This window comes from Coloeus monedula, assembly GCF_965178545.1.
Source record: "Coloeus monedula genome assembly, chromosome: 20".
Classification (NCBI taxonomy): Eukaryota; Metazoa; Chordata; class Aves; order Passeriformes; family Corvidae; genus Coloeus; species Coloeus monedula.
Genome location: NC_138800.1, coordinates 4,303,844 through 4,320,809, shown reverse-complemented (window position 1 = coordinate 4,320,809; position 16,966 = coordinate 4,303,844). Strand labels below are relative to the sequence as shown.

Genomic DNA, 16,966 nt, shown 5'->3' with positions numbered 1-16,966 from the left:
AAGCCCATCTGCCACGGATGTCCCTCATGGTTTTTAGAATGAAGGACCACCTAGCAATGAACACAGGCCCTGCACTTCCCGCAGTGGATACACGCCAAAACTTCTTCAGCATTACTGCTACAAAAGTCATTATGTACACACAAATGAAACATCAAACTCTGAATCCTGCCTGGGTCTGGCTTCTTCTGTTTTAGGCTTGAGTATATTTCATTTATAGGAAAAGGAGAAAAAAAAAGCCATTTTTTCATCTCTTTTCTCCACAACCAGGTAAAGGCTAGGACATCTTCTAGCCCCAAATTTCTTTAATGCTTCTGACTTTGTTAGAATTGCTTCCCAGATAACTTACGCCACTGCCTGGGCAATCCTGCACCCCTCTCTGTTATTTTATTGCTCTTCTCTTGGATCTGCCTACAGTGGAGGCATCAGCCATACCTGGCACTGCATGGCATAAGGAACAGCAATAAAGGCCCCAAGCACTATTAGCCTTTGAGTCCTCATTTGATGGGATTAGCAACCAGAAAACCGCAAACGCTACAAGAATTCTCCTGTCAAGAACGAACACATGTGAGATGTGGTTGCATCTGTAGCATGACCCTGCTGTTGCCTCTCTTTTGTGCTGCACCCATTGCTGTGCATCTTGAAACATCTGTGCCTTCCCAGTGACTGATTACCCAGAGACACGCAACAGAGCTCGGTATCTGTGCGAGGCCGGGGACTGAACCCTGAGTTTATTACAGAAGAGAGCTGGAGGGAGCTGCTTGCCAGAAATCCAAACTCTAGCCAACAAGTCCCTCCAGGCTCACTTGGAAAGGTCTTGTAACCTCATTGCTGTATGCCTGCTGGGCTCAAAATGAAATGCAAACTTGCATGTTACTTGTGGATTTGGATGCACTATCCAAGGAGAAACAAATCAGGAGCCCGAGCAAGAAGCATATGTTACGAGTCCAGAATAAAGTTTATCAGTCCTTAATGAGCTTCATGATAGGGGATTTTCACAGAGCCATTCCTCAGTGTCTTTCCTGCTTTGGTTGTTGAGGGACCTAGTACAGCCTGGTTAAGTGGTGATGTTTCACTTGCTTATGCATTTTGATGAAGTCTTTTATTAAATGTTGTTTGAAATCTGATGGTGGATAAAAGCAAAGCTCATTTCTCCAGCAGGTTTTTCCCAGTCTTCATCTATTTAGGAATGGTAAAGTTGCTAAAGAACTATACAACAAGATTTCTTGACACTGCAGTGACAATCAGGATACCTTGAAGTGCTACATTCATAGGAAACATTTAATCAGACTTTCTGTAATCACATGTATGTCATCATTAGAATGGATCTACACCTACTTCTTGTCCAGTTTCTAAAAACCATGAGTTTGTCTGAAATGACCACCAGTCATATTTAGAACAGCTTGTTTGTGCTGATGGTGTTTTCAGCTGTGTATAACACACACCTACTGACTCCTCCAAAGTTAACCAATCTGCTTAACTGTACAACATATTCAAATGCCATCTACCACAAAAGGCACATTCCTTTCTGAGCCAAACACTTCCCTTCACAGATGCAACACATCCCTTTACAGTATTTAAGGTCCTGGGGCTCAGATGTGCAATACAATTAGGACTGGCTTTCACATGAGTTTAGCACTTAAAAGGCCGAAGTTCCAATAAATGCTGAAACTTGGCCTCTCTGAGAACCACCAACACAAACACATGCAGATACCACAGTCCATGAAGGTTTTACTTGTGGGGTGTCAGGCAGTGCCATGGATTATTTAGTAGTAAGTGCTACACCTGGTCAGAGCATTTGTAGCACCAAACTCCAACATGGCATTTCTTCTCCTGAGTTTAGAGCAACACTTCATTCTGACATCTTCCACAAACTCCGTTCCCACCCCTGAGATCCCACTACCTTCAGAATCTCTTATTTAAATCTGTGCATTTAATTATCCCTGCCTCTGTGGTTGTCCTTGATTGAATCTCACTTCATGGATTCTTGCCCAAATCTACAATTTAATCAAGATTTAACTGCATTTTAATCCTAGTCTACTACATACTCCCAGTACTGCTCAGCCTGCAACACACACAGATCCAATTAGGGAGGGCTCTCCATTCCTTACACTAACCTGGAAATGGAATAACAAGCCATGCTGGGCTGAGCACAGCCCTTGGTAAAACTCCATTTGCCACCTCTGCCCAAACAGGCACAGTCTGAACCCTCACTAACAACAGCACAGAGTTTCTTCTGAGGGAACTGTGTGTTTTGCAGTTGCACGTTTCTGTAGCTTCCCATATGGAGCTGTACTAACTTTGCTGCCTTTATCCTTCTAATGGGCTCACATATAGAAGACAACATTGGAATGCATGTAACATGCTTTTGCCTAGCACTTCATATTAAATTGAAATTAAACACCAGGAGAAATTATTATTTGGAGGAACAGCTTTGGTTCCCCCGTTTCATAACAAGGAATGGAGTAAGAATAAAGTCTAGGATTCAGCAACAAGGGAATTCAATACTTACCTCTTGCTTTCACCTTGAAGTCCACAAAATATGAAACCAACCTCAAACTTCTCTGGAAAATTCACCTTTGTTCCTACTCCTGGACTTGAAATCCCAGTTCCACCTGGATCCAAATTCCTTGCAATCCCATTTCCCCATGGCAAAGCATCCCAGGATAGTTGTAATGGGGATTTAGGTACCTAGTTAATCTCTTCTCCCTGAAGAAATCTTGTGTGGATGAGGCTTACCCTGCTTAGATCCTGCACTTGCATAAACCCTCCTTGTGCTGATGGTTTTGAGCAGCCCACACCTGGAATGAGTTACCACAGAAAACACAAGTGTTACTGTACCAATCACATTAACTTGTTTAATGAAAAACCTATGTTAAAAAAAGGGGCAAAAAGGCAAGAGTCCCTAAGGTAGAAACAGGAATGTGTCCATCTGCTTCACCCCCAAATCTTGGCTCCAGTTCAGCTTGCTACCAACTGCCCCACCTCATGTACCCTGTGGCCTCCTTCAACCTTTCCCCTTCGTCTCACGCCCCCTCAGACACATCTTGCCACTTGCACATGCAAACAGCTTGCACTGTCAACAGCTTGACTTAAACTTACTAAAAAACTCTCTGCAACAGTACCTTGGCCTGTCCATCTGCTCTCTGTGGAATGCTGGTGATGAAGTCTCCCATCTTCAGGATTTTCCTTTATTCTCATGTCTTTAAATCTCAGGAGTACAAGATATTTCTCCATCACTTACACAAAGTGACAGCTCATTATTAGATCAATTCTGCACAGGTCTTAGAACTCGTGTGGTGTAAAGTATGTTCTTGTCTTTGCCCCACTAATGACAAGACAGCAATAAGAGATGGGAGCAGGATTCTGAACAGAGTCACACCTAGGGGTGAAGATCATGAAAACCTGGAACTTTGCCCCTCATCTTTCCCTTATCCTCACCAACATTCACATCTGCACAAGTCTCCACTGCTTCTAGAGTCAGATACCACAGATAACTAAAAGTAAATAAATTATTGCACTAAAAAGAAATGGCGCTGAAAATCAGGCCAGTCAAGTATTCTCCTGCAAGAAATTCAGTAAGTTCTTCCTCAAGAAACCATCCCATTCAGCACTGTTTGACAGCAACACTAAATCCACACATTTCATAACTAAGCCCTTGAAAAGCGATGGGGAGGGAGCTGTAATTTCGTAAGTGCTCAAAAATTAAACACAAAGCAGCTGGTTAAGTGGGTAATAGCCTTGCAAAGTCAGTGAAAGAAAGACTCCTCATTGCCACCCCTTCCAGCTGTGGGCATTTCATATCAAAGGCCTGAGCCTCATTTCCTATTCCTGATAAAAAACAAGTCACTTGCCACAGCAAGGAAACTTGGAAACAGTGTCAGCAGGTGGGTTTGATTCTTCTTCCATTGTTATCTGTAATTCACTTGGAAGGCATCAAACTGATCAGTGGACACCAAGTAGAAACTATTCCTCTCATTCAGCTCTTCCCTATGCAAATAGCAGTGTACACTCCAAAAAGTACTGACTTCTGGTATAAACACAGCTCCACCCTTTCCCCACCACCTCCAAAGGAATGTGGAAAAGAGAGATAGGGCGGAGTTTTTCAGGAGAATGTTTTTCCTGATTTTGGTACTAACTACATTCACAGGATTCACAGCATAACATGGCACATCTCCCTTTTTCCAGAGTTGTCAGCAACTCCCAAAGGCTCTAACAGTGCAAGACTGACAGAGGAGAAAAAAACAAACAACTCCCTTCTAACAGCCTCAAGCAAATAAAAGTTTCATCATTGTGAGGATGAATGGAAAACAAGTGATAATTTGGGGGGAAACAAGAGCTCTGAAGGAACAGCTACATGAGAAAGTAGCATGTTAAAAGCTCAGGGCTGAAGGAGGCAGTAGGGATTATGAAAGAAGACAATGTCAAGAGCTTGCACATGCTCTTCAGAACCCAAACTTCCCAAGTTCTGTTCTAAAGTCATTCAGGAGCTCACCTGGGTACAAAACTTTCAGTATCTACCTAATCAACCACTAGAGATGCCTCTGAGCTAAAAGACACACAGAATGGTTTGGGTAGGAAGGGACCTTAAAGTTCATCTCATTCCACCCCTGCCAAGGGCAGGGACACCTTCCACTATCCCAGGTTGCTCCAAGCCCTGTCCAGCCCTACCCAAGGGAAGATTATGCTCACTCCTGATTAGAAACACAGCAAATTCATAGGAAAGTCATTCACTATAAACAGGTGGGTCCTTCACTTGTGAATTAAGAAATACACAGCAGAAAGCATCCAGTGTGGTTGGGAAAGCAAACCAATAGCTTATCAAAATACAGAAGATTCTCCACATACCACAGTAATTTGATGGGAGCTAAAAAATTTGGAACAGTGTAATGGTACAGCATACAGCTTTCCCAATTATGTTAAGATAACATCTGCAGATATTTAGCACTTCACATATTTTGACATTAGGTGCTCAATAAAATTCTCCCTGTTCAGATTAGAAATGTACAAAAAAATGAAACTACTCAGATGCTGGAATGCAGTGTCAAAATATTTGGAAATCTAACTGGGATGTTTTGTTGGGGTTTTTTTGGGTGGGTTTTTTTTTTGTTTTGTTCTGTTTTTTTTTTTTTGGTTGGTTGGTTGGTTGGGGTTTTTTTTGTTTTTTTTTTTACTATGTATTGAAGGAGAAGATGAACACTTAGAAATTGTTCAAGTAGTCACAGAGTGCTGATGCCAGAAAGTGCTCTCAGCAGACTGTGGATACTTCCAAGAGTGACCACATGCTCCAGGAACTCCTCAGAAAATTTCATCAATTTGATCAAGGGTGACACACGTTATGCCTGAAGCCAGAGGTTGCTGAATGGTCAGCACAGTGATGGGAGCAGACAGCAAGTGGGTGACACATTGTAGGGTGGTTTGGGCTGCTCCTGGTGGATCTTATATTGAAGAGGCCACCAGAAACACAAGCAGAAGGTGGAACCTTGGAGCAGCAGGAGGTGTGTTCTGTGGAAGAAAATACTGGGGTAGGTACCTGTGTGTTACATCACAAACTTCAGGTACTCAAGAAGCCACTTCCCCATTTCAGCAATTCCATCCCGGGTGACTCACATGTTTTGATACTTTTTCACAAAATATTTTTGAAGGTAGATTTACAGAGATAGTTACCACATTTTACCACCTACTTACTAACTGGAAAACTATGAGTAAATTCACATTGTACTTAATAGTCTATAACATTTATTCACATAATTCACTTATTGTATCTAACAAACAAACTCCAGCATGAGAAGATATTTTTAGAAGCAAATTTGCTATGTGGAACCAAATGTTGTACTTGGATTCAAAGGTCTCAAATGAGAGCTAAGCCACATTTCCCAAAAGGAATTTCTGAACCAGCCACTAGTAGAGAACTACATCCCTGTTAGATCCAAACTTGAAGGGAAGGAACCTCAGTCTGCCACATTTGCAGCACAGAACTGCCCAGCCACTCAGAGGGCACTGAGAAGACCACCTTGGGGAGAATTTCACTGTTCACATGGAAGCTTTTGTTTCATGACAGGAGTTGGACTTAGCTGAAGTGGGGAAACATCACTGAACCAGGATTCAGCAGTAACAGGAACAGGCAGTGCAATGGCTCTGACTCCCACTGTTTTCTCTTACACTTTCTCAGTTTCTAAGGGAAGATGAAAAAGCTCAGTGGCAGCAAAAAGCTCTGCTGAAGAAAGAACTGAGGTACTTGAGAAAAGGGGAATATGCAAGCTCAACTCCTGGAGAGAACTGCTGTGATACTACAGGAAATGTTACTCCATAATCTCTGTGTTGCTTTTTCACACACATGGGCAGTTCTGTTTTAATGGCTCATGGGGAAGAACAAGGCTTGGAGAAGTGAGGTCCCATCAACACCACTTTGAATTCCCTTCCCTTCAGAGCATTTCAGTGGGCTTTCAAACTTTCAGGTCTCTTGTTTTGATGTCCTTTCTCACAGTCTCATCAAATTTTGTCTCATAATTGCATTTGCTCATTTAAGATTTTCCTGGCAGTGTTGTTCTGCATCTCTACTCCTGGGACCAAGAAATTTTGTGAACCAGCAGTAAAAAAGAGGGTTTTTGCACTCTGTCATACCAAGAGGCAAGTCCTCTTTTTCTTATGCTGCTTTGAAAACTGTAAAAACATGGGAATCTAAGAGGTTTGAAAAATATCAGGATGACAAGAAAGATACAAACAATAGTTATTAAAAGTAGATAATAATATTCCAAGAAATGAGGAGGAGGAGACATTAAAAAAAAAAGGAAGTTTTCCAGTTAAGCCATTACTTGAACAAGGCTGCTCAAATTTCCTATCTTACTTGCATTCTTATAGAAAGAAAAAAAAGTAAGCTTGGAGTCACAATAGCATCACTTTAGAGGTGCTGAGGTTACTCTGGGAGCTGTTTCTTGCCCAAACAGCTAAGCTGCCTACCATCAATCTGCTTCTGGGGTAAATAGGATATTGGCTACTGTCCCAAACTCAAGCAGTACAAACAAACAAGGAAGAAAGCTATGCTATATTTGTAAAGTAAAATAAGACCTTGCCTGGCTGGAGAGCTCCAGGGCAGCTCTGAGCCCCTGAACTTGCTGGGGACACTTTTCCTCTCCCAAGAGGTTGCACTTGCCTTTGAACTTTCAGCCATACAGAAAAAAGGCTGAGTTGAAATGTCATCATCATCTTGGATTCAAATCAATCAGCTTGATGCATGATTGCAATGGCTAAACCACTTCACCCCTGCACTGCCCTCATCCATATGTTCTTTATATCAGCAGTCAGCAGACTGGGTGGCTCAGTGCATTCATTTCCTGTCCTAGGCTTGGGCTTCACTTTAAACAAAACAAAAACCTCCTGAAACTGGAAAATAAAAGTTAGCATCTAGTGACAGTTATATTCACCAGACTTGTTTGCATCAAGTCTCTTTCTCCATCCAAGGAAGTTGCAAGAAAGCCTTAGGGAAGGCCTGGTACCACTGGTGAATTTTTGACTATCAACTCAATGAGCAGGTCACAGTTCTACAGAACCAGTAAAGGAACTTGAGATCTTTCAAATGCTGACGTACTTGGGCTGAGTAGACAGCAAGGAAAGGAAGGGGAGAAAGGCCCAAGCAGTGTCAGCTTGAAAAAGGAATCAGGTTGGAAACAGGGTGATTTACCTCAGCAAGTTAATGGCCCACTAGAGCAAAATCTCCGTCCACCTCTAGAGCTGGGCTTCCTCCAGACAATGCTGCTCTTTATCAGCTTCAATACAGGAGTTAGATTCCCAGGATAATTTAAATCTAAAAATGTGCAGCTTTCAGCATTAATGTAGGTGCCTGTCACCTTAACTGGTGACAGTTAAGTGGTTACTGTCTGAAGCTAAACTTACCAGCTGAGGATGGAGGCACTTCAATGACTGAATTGCATTTAACAGCTTGCTCTAGCAGAGGGCGGTTTTCCCACTGAAGGTGTGTTACAGCAAGCCAGTCTGCTCAGTCATACTTTGGGGCTAGACACCCACACTGAACTGCTGCTTTTGCAAAAGAAAAGCTGACCTGCCATTTGGGAGATCACAACAAGTTATAATATCAGAAATAGCTGCAGCCTCTGAGTGATTTCAAATTCTTTGACTTCTTTCCTTGGTTCACCTTCTCCCCATCCTGTCTTCCCTCATAAAATGCTAAAAGAAATAAATTTTAAAAGGGCAAGGAAGGCTTGATATAAGGACAGCTAGTAAAAATAATCTATTCTCCAGATATGCTACAGTGGTTCCCCCCAAAGACAATGTTCCAGAACAGCACAATAAAGGAGCCAATAATAAACCTGCTCACTGAGGATTAAAGAAGGAATCAATAGATCTTATAGATAGATTGATAGCACCAGGATGCAAAGACCACCATCAGCCATGCCCATGCACACACAGCTCCCAGAACTCTGCTGTGTGCTTCATCAATCCATTACCTCCTGGCTTAGTCCATGCTACTGATGGAAACACAACCTCACTATTCCAACACCCCTTGGCAAAGGAAGTGTTTCCCTTCAGTCTCCAGAACCAGGAGATATTGCAGTGGAAGCTCAGAGCCACTGCAGCTGCCATTCCTTTGGCAACAGTGGCTGCCAGAAAACTGGAGGATTTGCAACACAGCAAGAAGGCAAGGAAAAAAACCAGTGCAGGTCCAGGCTGCCTCCAGTTTTACCTACCTCACATCAACTTCTAAAGCACCAGCTGCACATGCTGAAATGAAATATTGAGTATAAATCTAACTACCAAAGAAAGAGTAAAGCATTTTGAGGTTCTACCCTGCTACCCTTCACTGTGGCTTTATCACTGCACTGCTTTTGTTTTGCTTCAGTTTATTTTCTGTTTCCTTTTGTCTGCTGTTTCCAGGAAGAACTCACACAGATAAGCATCCCACCCTGTCAGAGGAACCAAACTTGCAGTAGGGGAGAGCACAGAAAGGAAAAAGTACAAAAGGCCTTATATTGCGTTGCCAGAAACCCGAAAACAGCCTCTTTTTAGCCTCTTTTACTTTGATTTCCAAGTGACAGTAACATTAAGAACTAACATAAGGAGTAAGTAAATATTTCCATTTTGAAGTTGACAGCTTGAAGGGCCATGCAGACCACTAGCCCCAGTATTTACACTAAAAACTAAGTGGCACAACCCTCCTGCACTAGAAAGGGGACTTTTGTTATTTTCCTCTTTCATTCAAGGGTATGGGACTGTCAGTAGCACCAGATGTTTTAGGGAGAGGAAAAAAAAAAGGTAAAAAGAATCTCACACATGAAAGTAAGGGCTTACTACTGGCTTTCTGCTCACACTCCACAGACCATATCCAAGCCCAAAAGAACAGTTTCACCTTGAAAAGTAACTGTATAAAATTGTCACCTCGTTCCACAGACCTGCTCCTGCGAGATCGCTGCCGGCTTTCTCAAACAAGCTTATGTTGGCTTTTTATTTCCACTGAACTCTGCTGAGACGGATCTGGCACTGCGGGAGGGAGCTGGAATCTCTCCTTTGCACCAGCAGCACCACTAAGCTGCAGTAACTCACACCTGTCCAAACCTGCAGGCACGAGCAGGCTGCACACAGGGGCTCCTCAGGTCGCAGGCACATCCTCACCCAGCTACACTGGAAGAAACAGCTCTGCCACCATCCCCAGCTCCCCTTTTCCTGCAGGGACAGGTAAAAACTCAAGCTGCACACAGCAGCTTCTCTCTCAGGCTCACTTCTTTTAGCATTATGTTAAAATGTAAAGCTCTCTCCTGCAAACTGCAACTTAGGGTGGCTCTGCCACTTTGTAAGACTTTTCTGGAGCTTCTGGGAAGCTATTGTTTCCTCAGCAGCCTGGAGCCAGCTGCCATCTGCAGCCATCACTCCTTGGGACTCTAACGAGACAACTTCCTAGTCAGAGATTTGCCTGAATCATGTGATTGGTATTAAGATATCACAGCACAAAGAAAACGAGTACAAACAGCAGACTCAGAGATGTTGAACACCCCCAGTGACCCTTCAGCACCCAGAGACAGGCTGTGCTGACCTGATGCAAATGGACAGAAAACTTCAGGCTTAGTTTCTCCCATTCACAAGCGGTGAACTCTCATGTCAGGTTCAGCAGATGCCTTAATGCCTAAACCTGAAGCTTGGTGGAGAAGCAGGACTTGTTTCAAACCCCCAGAAGTAACAGTTAAAGTAGAAAATGTTAGGAAGGGAAATGGTAAATATGCCCTATTGTGACAAAAAAAGGAAAATACTTTTTCCTCCTGCTCTGGAAAGACCCCTGTGTTTTCCTCTGCGTGATACCAAACCCAGAACTGTGTTTTCACATGCACTGTGCAACATCAGTGTTGCACCAATACATCAAGGGGCAGGTAGAAAGAGGAACCGAAGGTATTGATTCAAAGCTCTCTGGGAACACATGTTATTTATGTTCAAACCTTACAGGCATAAAACTTTCAGCAGCAGCCACCCAGGAACCAGCTTTTATTGGACACAGGAACTGATGGTGATAACAGGGACAGGGAGAAGATGACACACAAAAAGGAGAAAGCACATTTTCTGAACACAACGGGGATGCCAAGCATGAGCACATCTCTAAACAGATTGAGGGAATCCCTGATTCCCTTTTCTTCATTTCTTTCCCCCTCCCTGTTCAGGCCTGTTTGCAGGCATTCAGAATGATCTGCTTTCCAAGACCACCTTTAAGAGCTTGTGTGTGACATTCAGATAACAATGGGGAGTGACGGGAACAGGTGATTTGTTCCTGTGTTTAAGAGGTGTAGGACAAATGAAGGAGCAAACCCCAGCTCAAGGCAGCCAGTCCATCCTTGCTGCTCCGTAAGGTCAGAGGCATTGCTGGATAACTCACCCTCCTCACAGTTGCTCCCCGTGAAGCCAGGACAGCACCTCCACTCCAGCGTGGTCACAGTTCTGTAGGACATTTTGTACGTGGGCCTGATGAGAGTCCTGTAACTAACACAAACAAGGAGTCAGCAGAATGCAGTGACCTACTCAAGGGCAGTGTTGCTACTAATTCGTAGCACATCTTCTCACCTGGATATATCCCAGAGCACCCAGCCACCCCCAGCTACAGAGAAAGGAGTCACACAAAGTATCAGCAAGGATTTATTAGTGTGGATCTGATTCAACAGCTTTTATTTTCCTCCTTAGGCCCTCATGTTCTACTGGCTCTTCCCCACACCTCTCCTCCCCCAGGTAGCACCAGCAGCTTTGTGGAGATCTCACCACTACAATGTCCTGCAAGTAGCAAGATCATGACTCGTTTCCCAAGCTCTCCCTTCCTGGGGACTTCTGTGACATTGAACAGAGGCTGGCAACAGCCTTTCCTCACTCAGCAGTAAGAGAGTTTCCCATGTCCCAGGTGCCTTCCCTTTCCCCACCACTCAGACCTGGGATGTACCAACACATCAACATGAACTTCATCAGTGACCTTCATGGAGCCTTTTTTCCAGCTATCTGACCTGTGCCTCAGTTCTCCCCCATCTGAAATAGGATCACCCTCTTCTGGACCACAGACAAGGTTCTGCAGGACAAGTTTGTGAGTTCTGTGAGCAGCACAGCATCCCCAGGGTCCCAATTAGAGCACAAGCCCTGCCATGCCCCACTGGGAACTGGAGGGTGACCTGCAGACACAGCAGGGCTGTGCAAGGCACCAGTGATTCTGAAGCCAACACAGACAGTTGCATAAGTGACAACTTCTCCTTTAAAACAGCAGCTCGTCAAAGCTGGCAACTGCGAGTTTTCCCAGTCTACAGCCAAACAAGTCACTGCTGCTATTCATGAAGCTAAAAGCAAACACGGAAGTTGTACTCTACAAGCTCCCCTCGAAATTCCTACCCTTATTTAACAGCCAAAGGAATTTGGCACACACAGGGAGAGTCTGAAGCTTTGGGATTACAGTGTTGCAGGCTGCAGCTTATGCTTGTCTCTCCAAGCCAGGCAGACACAAGCCCTGAGCACCCTGTCCCTGGGGAAGAGGGTCCTCCTGCTGAGAGCTGGCAGGAGACAGAGCACTGCCCCCGGGCTCAGCTGGGCACAGGGACAAAACAGAGCTGGAGGTTGCATGAATCTCATCCAAAACTGCTCCAAGGGGAGGCAGGTGCAGGTGTACACCCAGGACAGCACTGCAGTGACTGGTAGCTGCTCCAAAGAGCAGTAACAAAGGCTTGCCGGGAGAGGCTGCCCATGTGTGTCTTGGAAAGAACAGAGCAGCTCAGTCGTGGTTAGCAGTCTTTGGGAAACTAATTTCTCAGGAAGTTGTTTGCTGATGATTTGTGCCAGCTGCCAAACACAAGCTAAGTTCTCCTATAGCCGCTGGAGAGGGGGAGCTGCACAAGCTTCCTCCTGAGCACAGGGCTGCCTGCCCTGGGAACAGCCTCACCCAGAGGCAGGAGAGCAGCGCTGCCTCCTGAGAAGGTGATGTCCTCACCCTTGGAGCTGCCAAAAAGCACACCAGTCACTGCTAATACCCACAACAGTGATCCAGGCACTTGTCTGATACGGGCTGGACAGAGCCAGCTCATCACACCTATTTCTTTGTTCTTCTGCATCCAGTGGTGTTCAGGAGTCATGTGTGAGTTTGAGGACTTGGAGCACACTGATATAGGTAGACCTTCAGTGCATCTTCACAAAGACACCTAAGGCACAAAGACTTTAAGTGTCTTGCTGAGGGTCTCTCAGAATAGCTCTGGCAAAGCCCAGGAATTGAACCCAGGTCTCCCAACTCCCAGTCCTGGCGTTGGACTCCAGACATCTTTCCACACGTAAGCCCTGAACCATCAGTCAGAAGTTCATGACTTTGTCACTAACACCACAGCTGGATCTGACCTTCACATGAAAGTCTCCAGCCTTGTTACCGGTGTCCAGAGCCAGCGAGTCTCCAACCACACCGTGATTTTAAAACCTTGTTTCTGCCAACACCAAGATGTTAAAACTCTCTCAAACTTCATTATGAAGTGTGGAGAGTGGCTTGAGCCAGACTGGAATCTTGGCAGCAGTTCTGTGTTGGGGAAGTAGCTATAGTTTAATCCTCAAATGAGGGAGGACTTCTCAGGGCATGACAAGCGTGGAGCTCAGCTGTCACAGTCTACCACCCACCCTGAATTCCCTGGAAGAGGCCTGACGTGTGCAGCTCTGTTCAGCATCGTGCACTCAGGCATCTGAAGTGGGCCCAGCTTGCAAGTCCAGTTTATTCTGAAGTTGCTCTGTTCTTCATAGCACCCTTTTTCCTCAGTTTTGTGACATGGAACCAAGGTCTGTTGTAACCTATGGCATAACATCATGCAGATTTCTGACTGCTGTTCCAGGAGGGGAGCAAAGAAAGCACCTTTAGCAAAGCATTGCTACCATCTGACACTTGCAGTGTTGCAACTGAAGGAGATGAAAAAAGGATAGGGAAAAGGAGAGGGAAGGAAGATACCTGTTAAAGATCAGAAGCCCCTGAATGAAAACGTGTGGAAAACACAACAGGCAGAAAAAAGGATTGGTAGTAAAATAGGGAAGCCTTTCCCTTGGATGTCACTCAAGCCACAAACACTGGCACGGAAATCTGCCAAAGCAGAGTGGAAGAGGTTTGGAGGAGCCACAACCTGCTCTGCTCCGCTCCCCAGGGAGCCAAAGGATGTGCTCAGCACACGCAGTTCCCTTCAGCAGGAGAACTCCAAGCACTTCTTGGAGAAGCAAACTACCAGGATCTGCCACTCCACTGCAAGAACCAGGTGTCATTTCCAGGGATTTTGCTGAGGGTTCACAACAATATCCCAGGAATGGGGCAACTCCCAGGGAAGAGCCCAGAAAGCTCAGCCCATAGCCCCTGCTGTTCCTAGATCAGAGCCACCACATGGCTGTCCTTGGAACTGCCTGATCCCTGTAGGATGAGCTACAGGAGCTTGTCCACATAAAATTATCATTTGGGAAACAGCATCTCTTGCTTGTGGCTCTAAGTGACTGCCCAGGAAGTGGTAATTTGGGGAAGGAGCATGAGCTGACTGATGAACTGATTTGGGGATATGGAGCTACAAGTACTGGAGAGGTCAGGACACGCTGAGGGATGGCAGCCAACAAGTCTCACTCCTCAGCACACAAGGATGTGTCCCCCTTGCTTTCAAGGAAGTGTCACTGAACACAACAGCCAGACATGACACGAAAAAGGGGAAGAGAGTCACATTCTTGGATCAAAGCCCCAAAAATCAAGTCAAAAGAGAAAGGCGTGATCTCTGCCATGACCCAAGCAGGACAGCCTGTCACACACAGGAAATACCTTCCCCCTTTCTGGATTTCCCCTGCCCTTTGACACTCACAAACAAAGCTGTTTGTGCACAAAGCCCACATGAGAGGGAAGGCGTGAAACTCATTTCCACATCACCAGAGAAGGTTTTGTTACTCTGATTCACTCAGCCGTTGCAGTTTGTGCCCAAGGAGACCTCAGTGACCCTCAGAGGCCTCTATTCATTTTTATTCAAGCCCCAGGTTGAAGGTTTGACTGTCACTTACTGATGGGTTTCAGGATCACAGGATGAATGAACTTGCCCTTTTGACTGGCAAAGAATCCAGAAACCAAGGAATCCAAGCTCTCTTTTGCCTACTTCTCTCATGGCATGGAAGTCAGATATCAACCCAGTGGGTCCAACCCCGTACATGTAACTGACACATTGCCTTCCAAGGACCCTCACCTTCATTACAACAGGTGTATCAAAGGGCATTCAGAACAAAGCTTGACATAGTTCCTCTGATTCTTGGTACCAATGCCCTGATTTACAGACATGCCAAAACCCTACAACTCCCCATAGAAAATCAGAGTATTCTGACATCAGATTTCAAATCGATCAGGTTAAGTAACTATATCTCAAAGCACTTGGAAAGAAGGGACTTTAGGATCTCAGAGAAGCTATCAAGTATATATTTGGTTCCCAACACCACCACACCCACTCCAGACAGACCATCATAACCATCCTCTCAAAGCCTACCAGACACTGATTACACCAGGCAGCTCCTCTGTGTAGCACACACAAGACAACTTCACCTCATACCAGAGCCACAGCTGATGCAAGGACAAGAAGCACCTTTGCCATCACGCTTGCACTCAGGCATGGCAGAGACCATCACTGTGAATCAGACCAGTGCTCTTTTTTCCTGCATCTCCAGCTCTTCCAGCTTCCCTACCACAAAAGCAGTAGTTCCCCAGGGAACAACATAACCAGAGGAGTTTTAAATATGCTCCTGCAGACACCAGATTAAAAAAAACAAACAACATGCAGCTGCAGGAGTGTTGGAGCTCATTGTGTCTTCTGCCTTTGCCAAAGGGAAGGAAGAAGACTCTGTTTACCTCTGAACATGTCTGGTTCAAACAACTTAGCAAAAGACTAAACCCAGGAAACAAACCTACCTACCTCCCACACCCTGATGTCCACAGTAATACTTGACAGGCTCCCAGTCCCAAGAAAAAAGGCCAAGGACACAGAGATAGATGTTTCTATGCCACCAGAGTAATCATCAGCTCCTGTCTTTATTAACAATCAGATGTCAGTGCTGTTGCAGAGCAGTGCTGCAGTAAGGAGGAGGAGTGCTCAGAGAATATCTGGGCAAGATCAAAAGGCCTCAATCAGCAGCCTGAGCACAACCCCTGAAACAGGTGACCCTCCACCTGTGCCCAGCCAGCACCACACAGCCATTGTTCAAAGCTGAGAATGCCCCTTTGTGCTCCAGCTCTAATCCTACACACCCAGAGCCTCTGTCTGTCCTGCTTGTAGGAGCACTGTTCGTCCTGCATTTATATCCCATGTGTGCTTTGAAGAGCAGACGCCTTTTTCCAAGCACATTTCTCTCCAAGATGTGGAGTTGTAAGGGAATTAAACACATAAAAGAGTTTATGTGTAACAGTACTTCAAATAGCAATCCTAATGCACTGGAATAAGCTCTGGGACTTATTATTCAATTGACTGGAAAGCAAGAAAGAGAGAAGGATTTCCCTGTGGCATTACTAGTTCTGAAACTGAGGGGAAACATCAGCTACAGGCCAATCTCCTGGGTGACAGATCCCCAACTTCTCCTACTGACCCTGTAGCAACAGAGTTTTCAAAAGCACAGAAGACCAAATTGGATGAGCCTGCAGAATTCCTTCTTTGTTATTCTACAAACTAGCTTGTAAAATCCCCCCGGGAGCAGTAATGTGTTCAGTTTAAATGAAAAGAACAAAAAAAATAAAGAAAACCCAGCATTCAAAAACACCAAACAAGAATGATCCATGCAAGATGTGTAGCCTGCTTACATTAAATGCACACAGCATTTGTGATAAGCCAAACCAGCTACAATACTGAAAGGAAAAAACAGGCAGTGACAGGCAGCTGGAAAGGACATCAGAGCCCAGATTTGCTGTGTTGCAAGAACACTCTTCCTTCCATCTCTCCCATCTCCACGTGAAGTTTAAAGCCAACAGATGAATAATTAAATGTTTGAAGTTTCGATAACTTATCAAAGTAAGAGACCAGGTAAACCCATCCCTGTACAAGCCAGCTGTGGGTTTCCTGGAAAATCTTCAAAGTCTCTGAAGGCAGAAAATGCTGCAGAGACAGGAGGCTCAAAAGCTGAAGTAAGACAGCTCTGTGACCATGGAGCACAGCAAAGCATAACAGGATAAAAACTCACACAGCCTTGCTGGGAACATTGATTTTCAAGGATAGGACAAGCGGGAGAGGAGCTGGAATATCCTGCTACAACATGAGGCAGCACATTTCCTGAGATGGGATGGGGATTTTCACAGCAACAACAGTTTGAAGCACAAAGTGTTTGTCTTCTGAAGGCTGTAACAGCACATGATCTGCCAAGGCCATTCATCCCATCCATTCACCTCCTGAGACACCGCTTTACTGACTGCAACAATCATACACCAATACTCTAATCAAAAGTAGGCTGATTTTGGCCAGCTAGGGTATAGCAAGCAGCTGCC

At 44.9% G+C, this 16,966-nt stretch overlaps 1 protein-coding gene across 1 annotated transcript in view; it reads right to left on the bottom strand.

Moving 5' to 3' along the window:
- The window catches only part of COL26A1 (collagen type XXVI alpha 1 chain), a gene marked incomplete at both ends in the record, with an annotated part of 163,564 nt that overhangs the window by 117,302 nt on the left and 29,296 nt on the right, over window positions 1-16,966 (bottom strand). Inside the window, one exon of the mRNA XM_082294521.1 lies at window positions 10,871-10,974. Coding sequence (XP_082150647.1) covers window positions 10,871-10,974 — 104 coding nt within the window. The remainder of the gene's footprint in view (window positions 1-10,870; window positions 10,975-16,966) is intronic.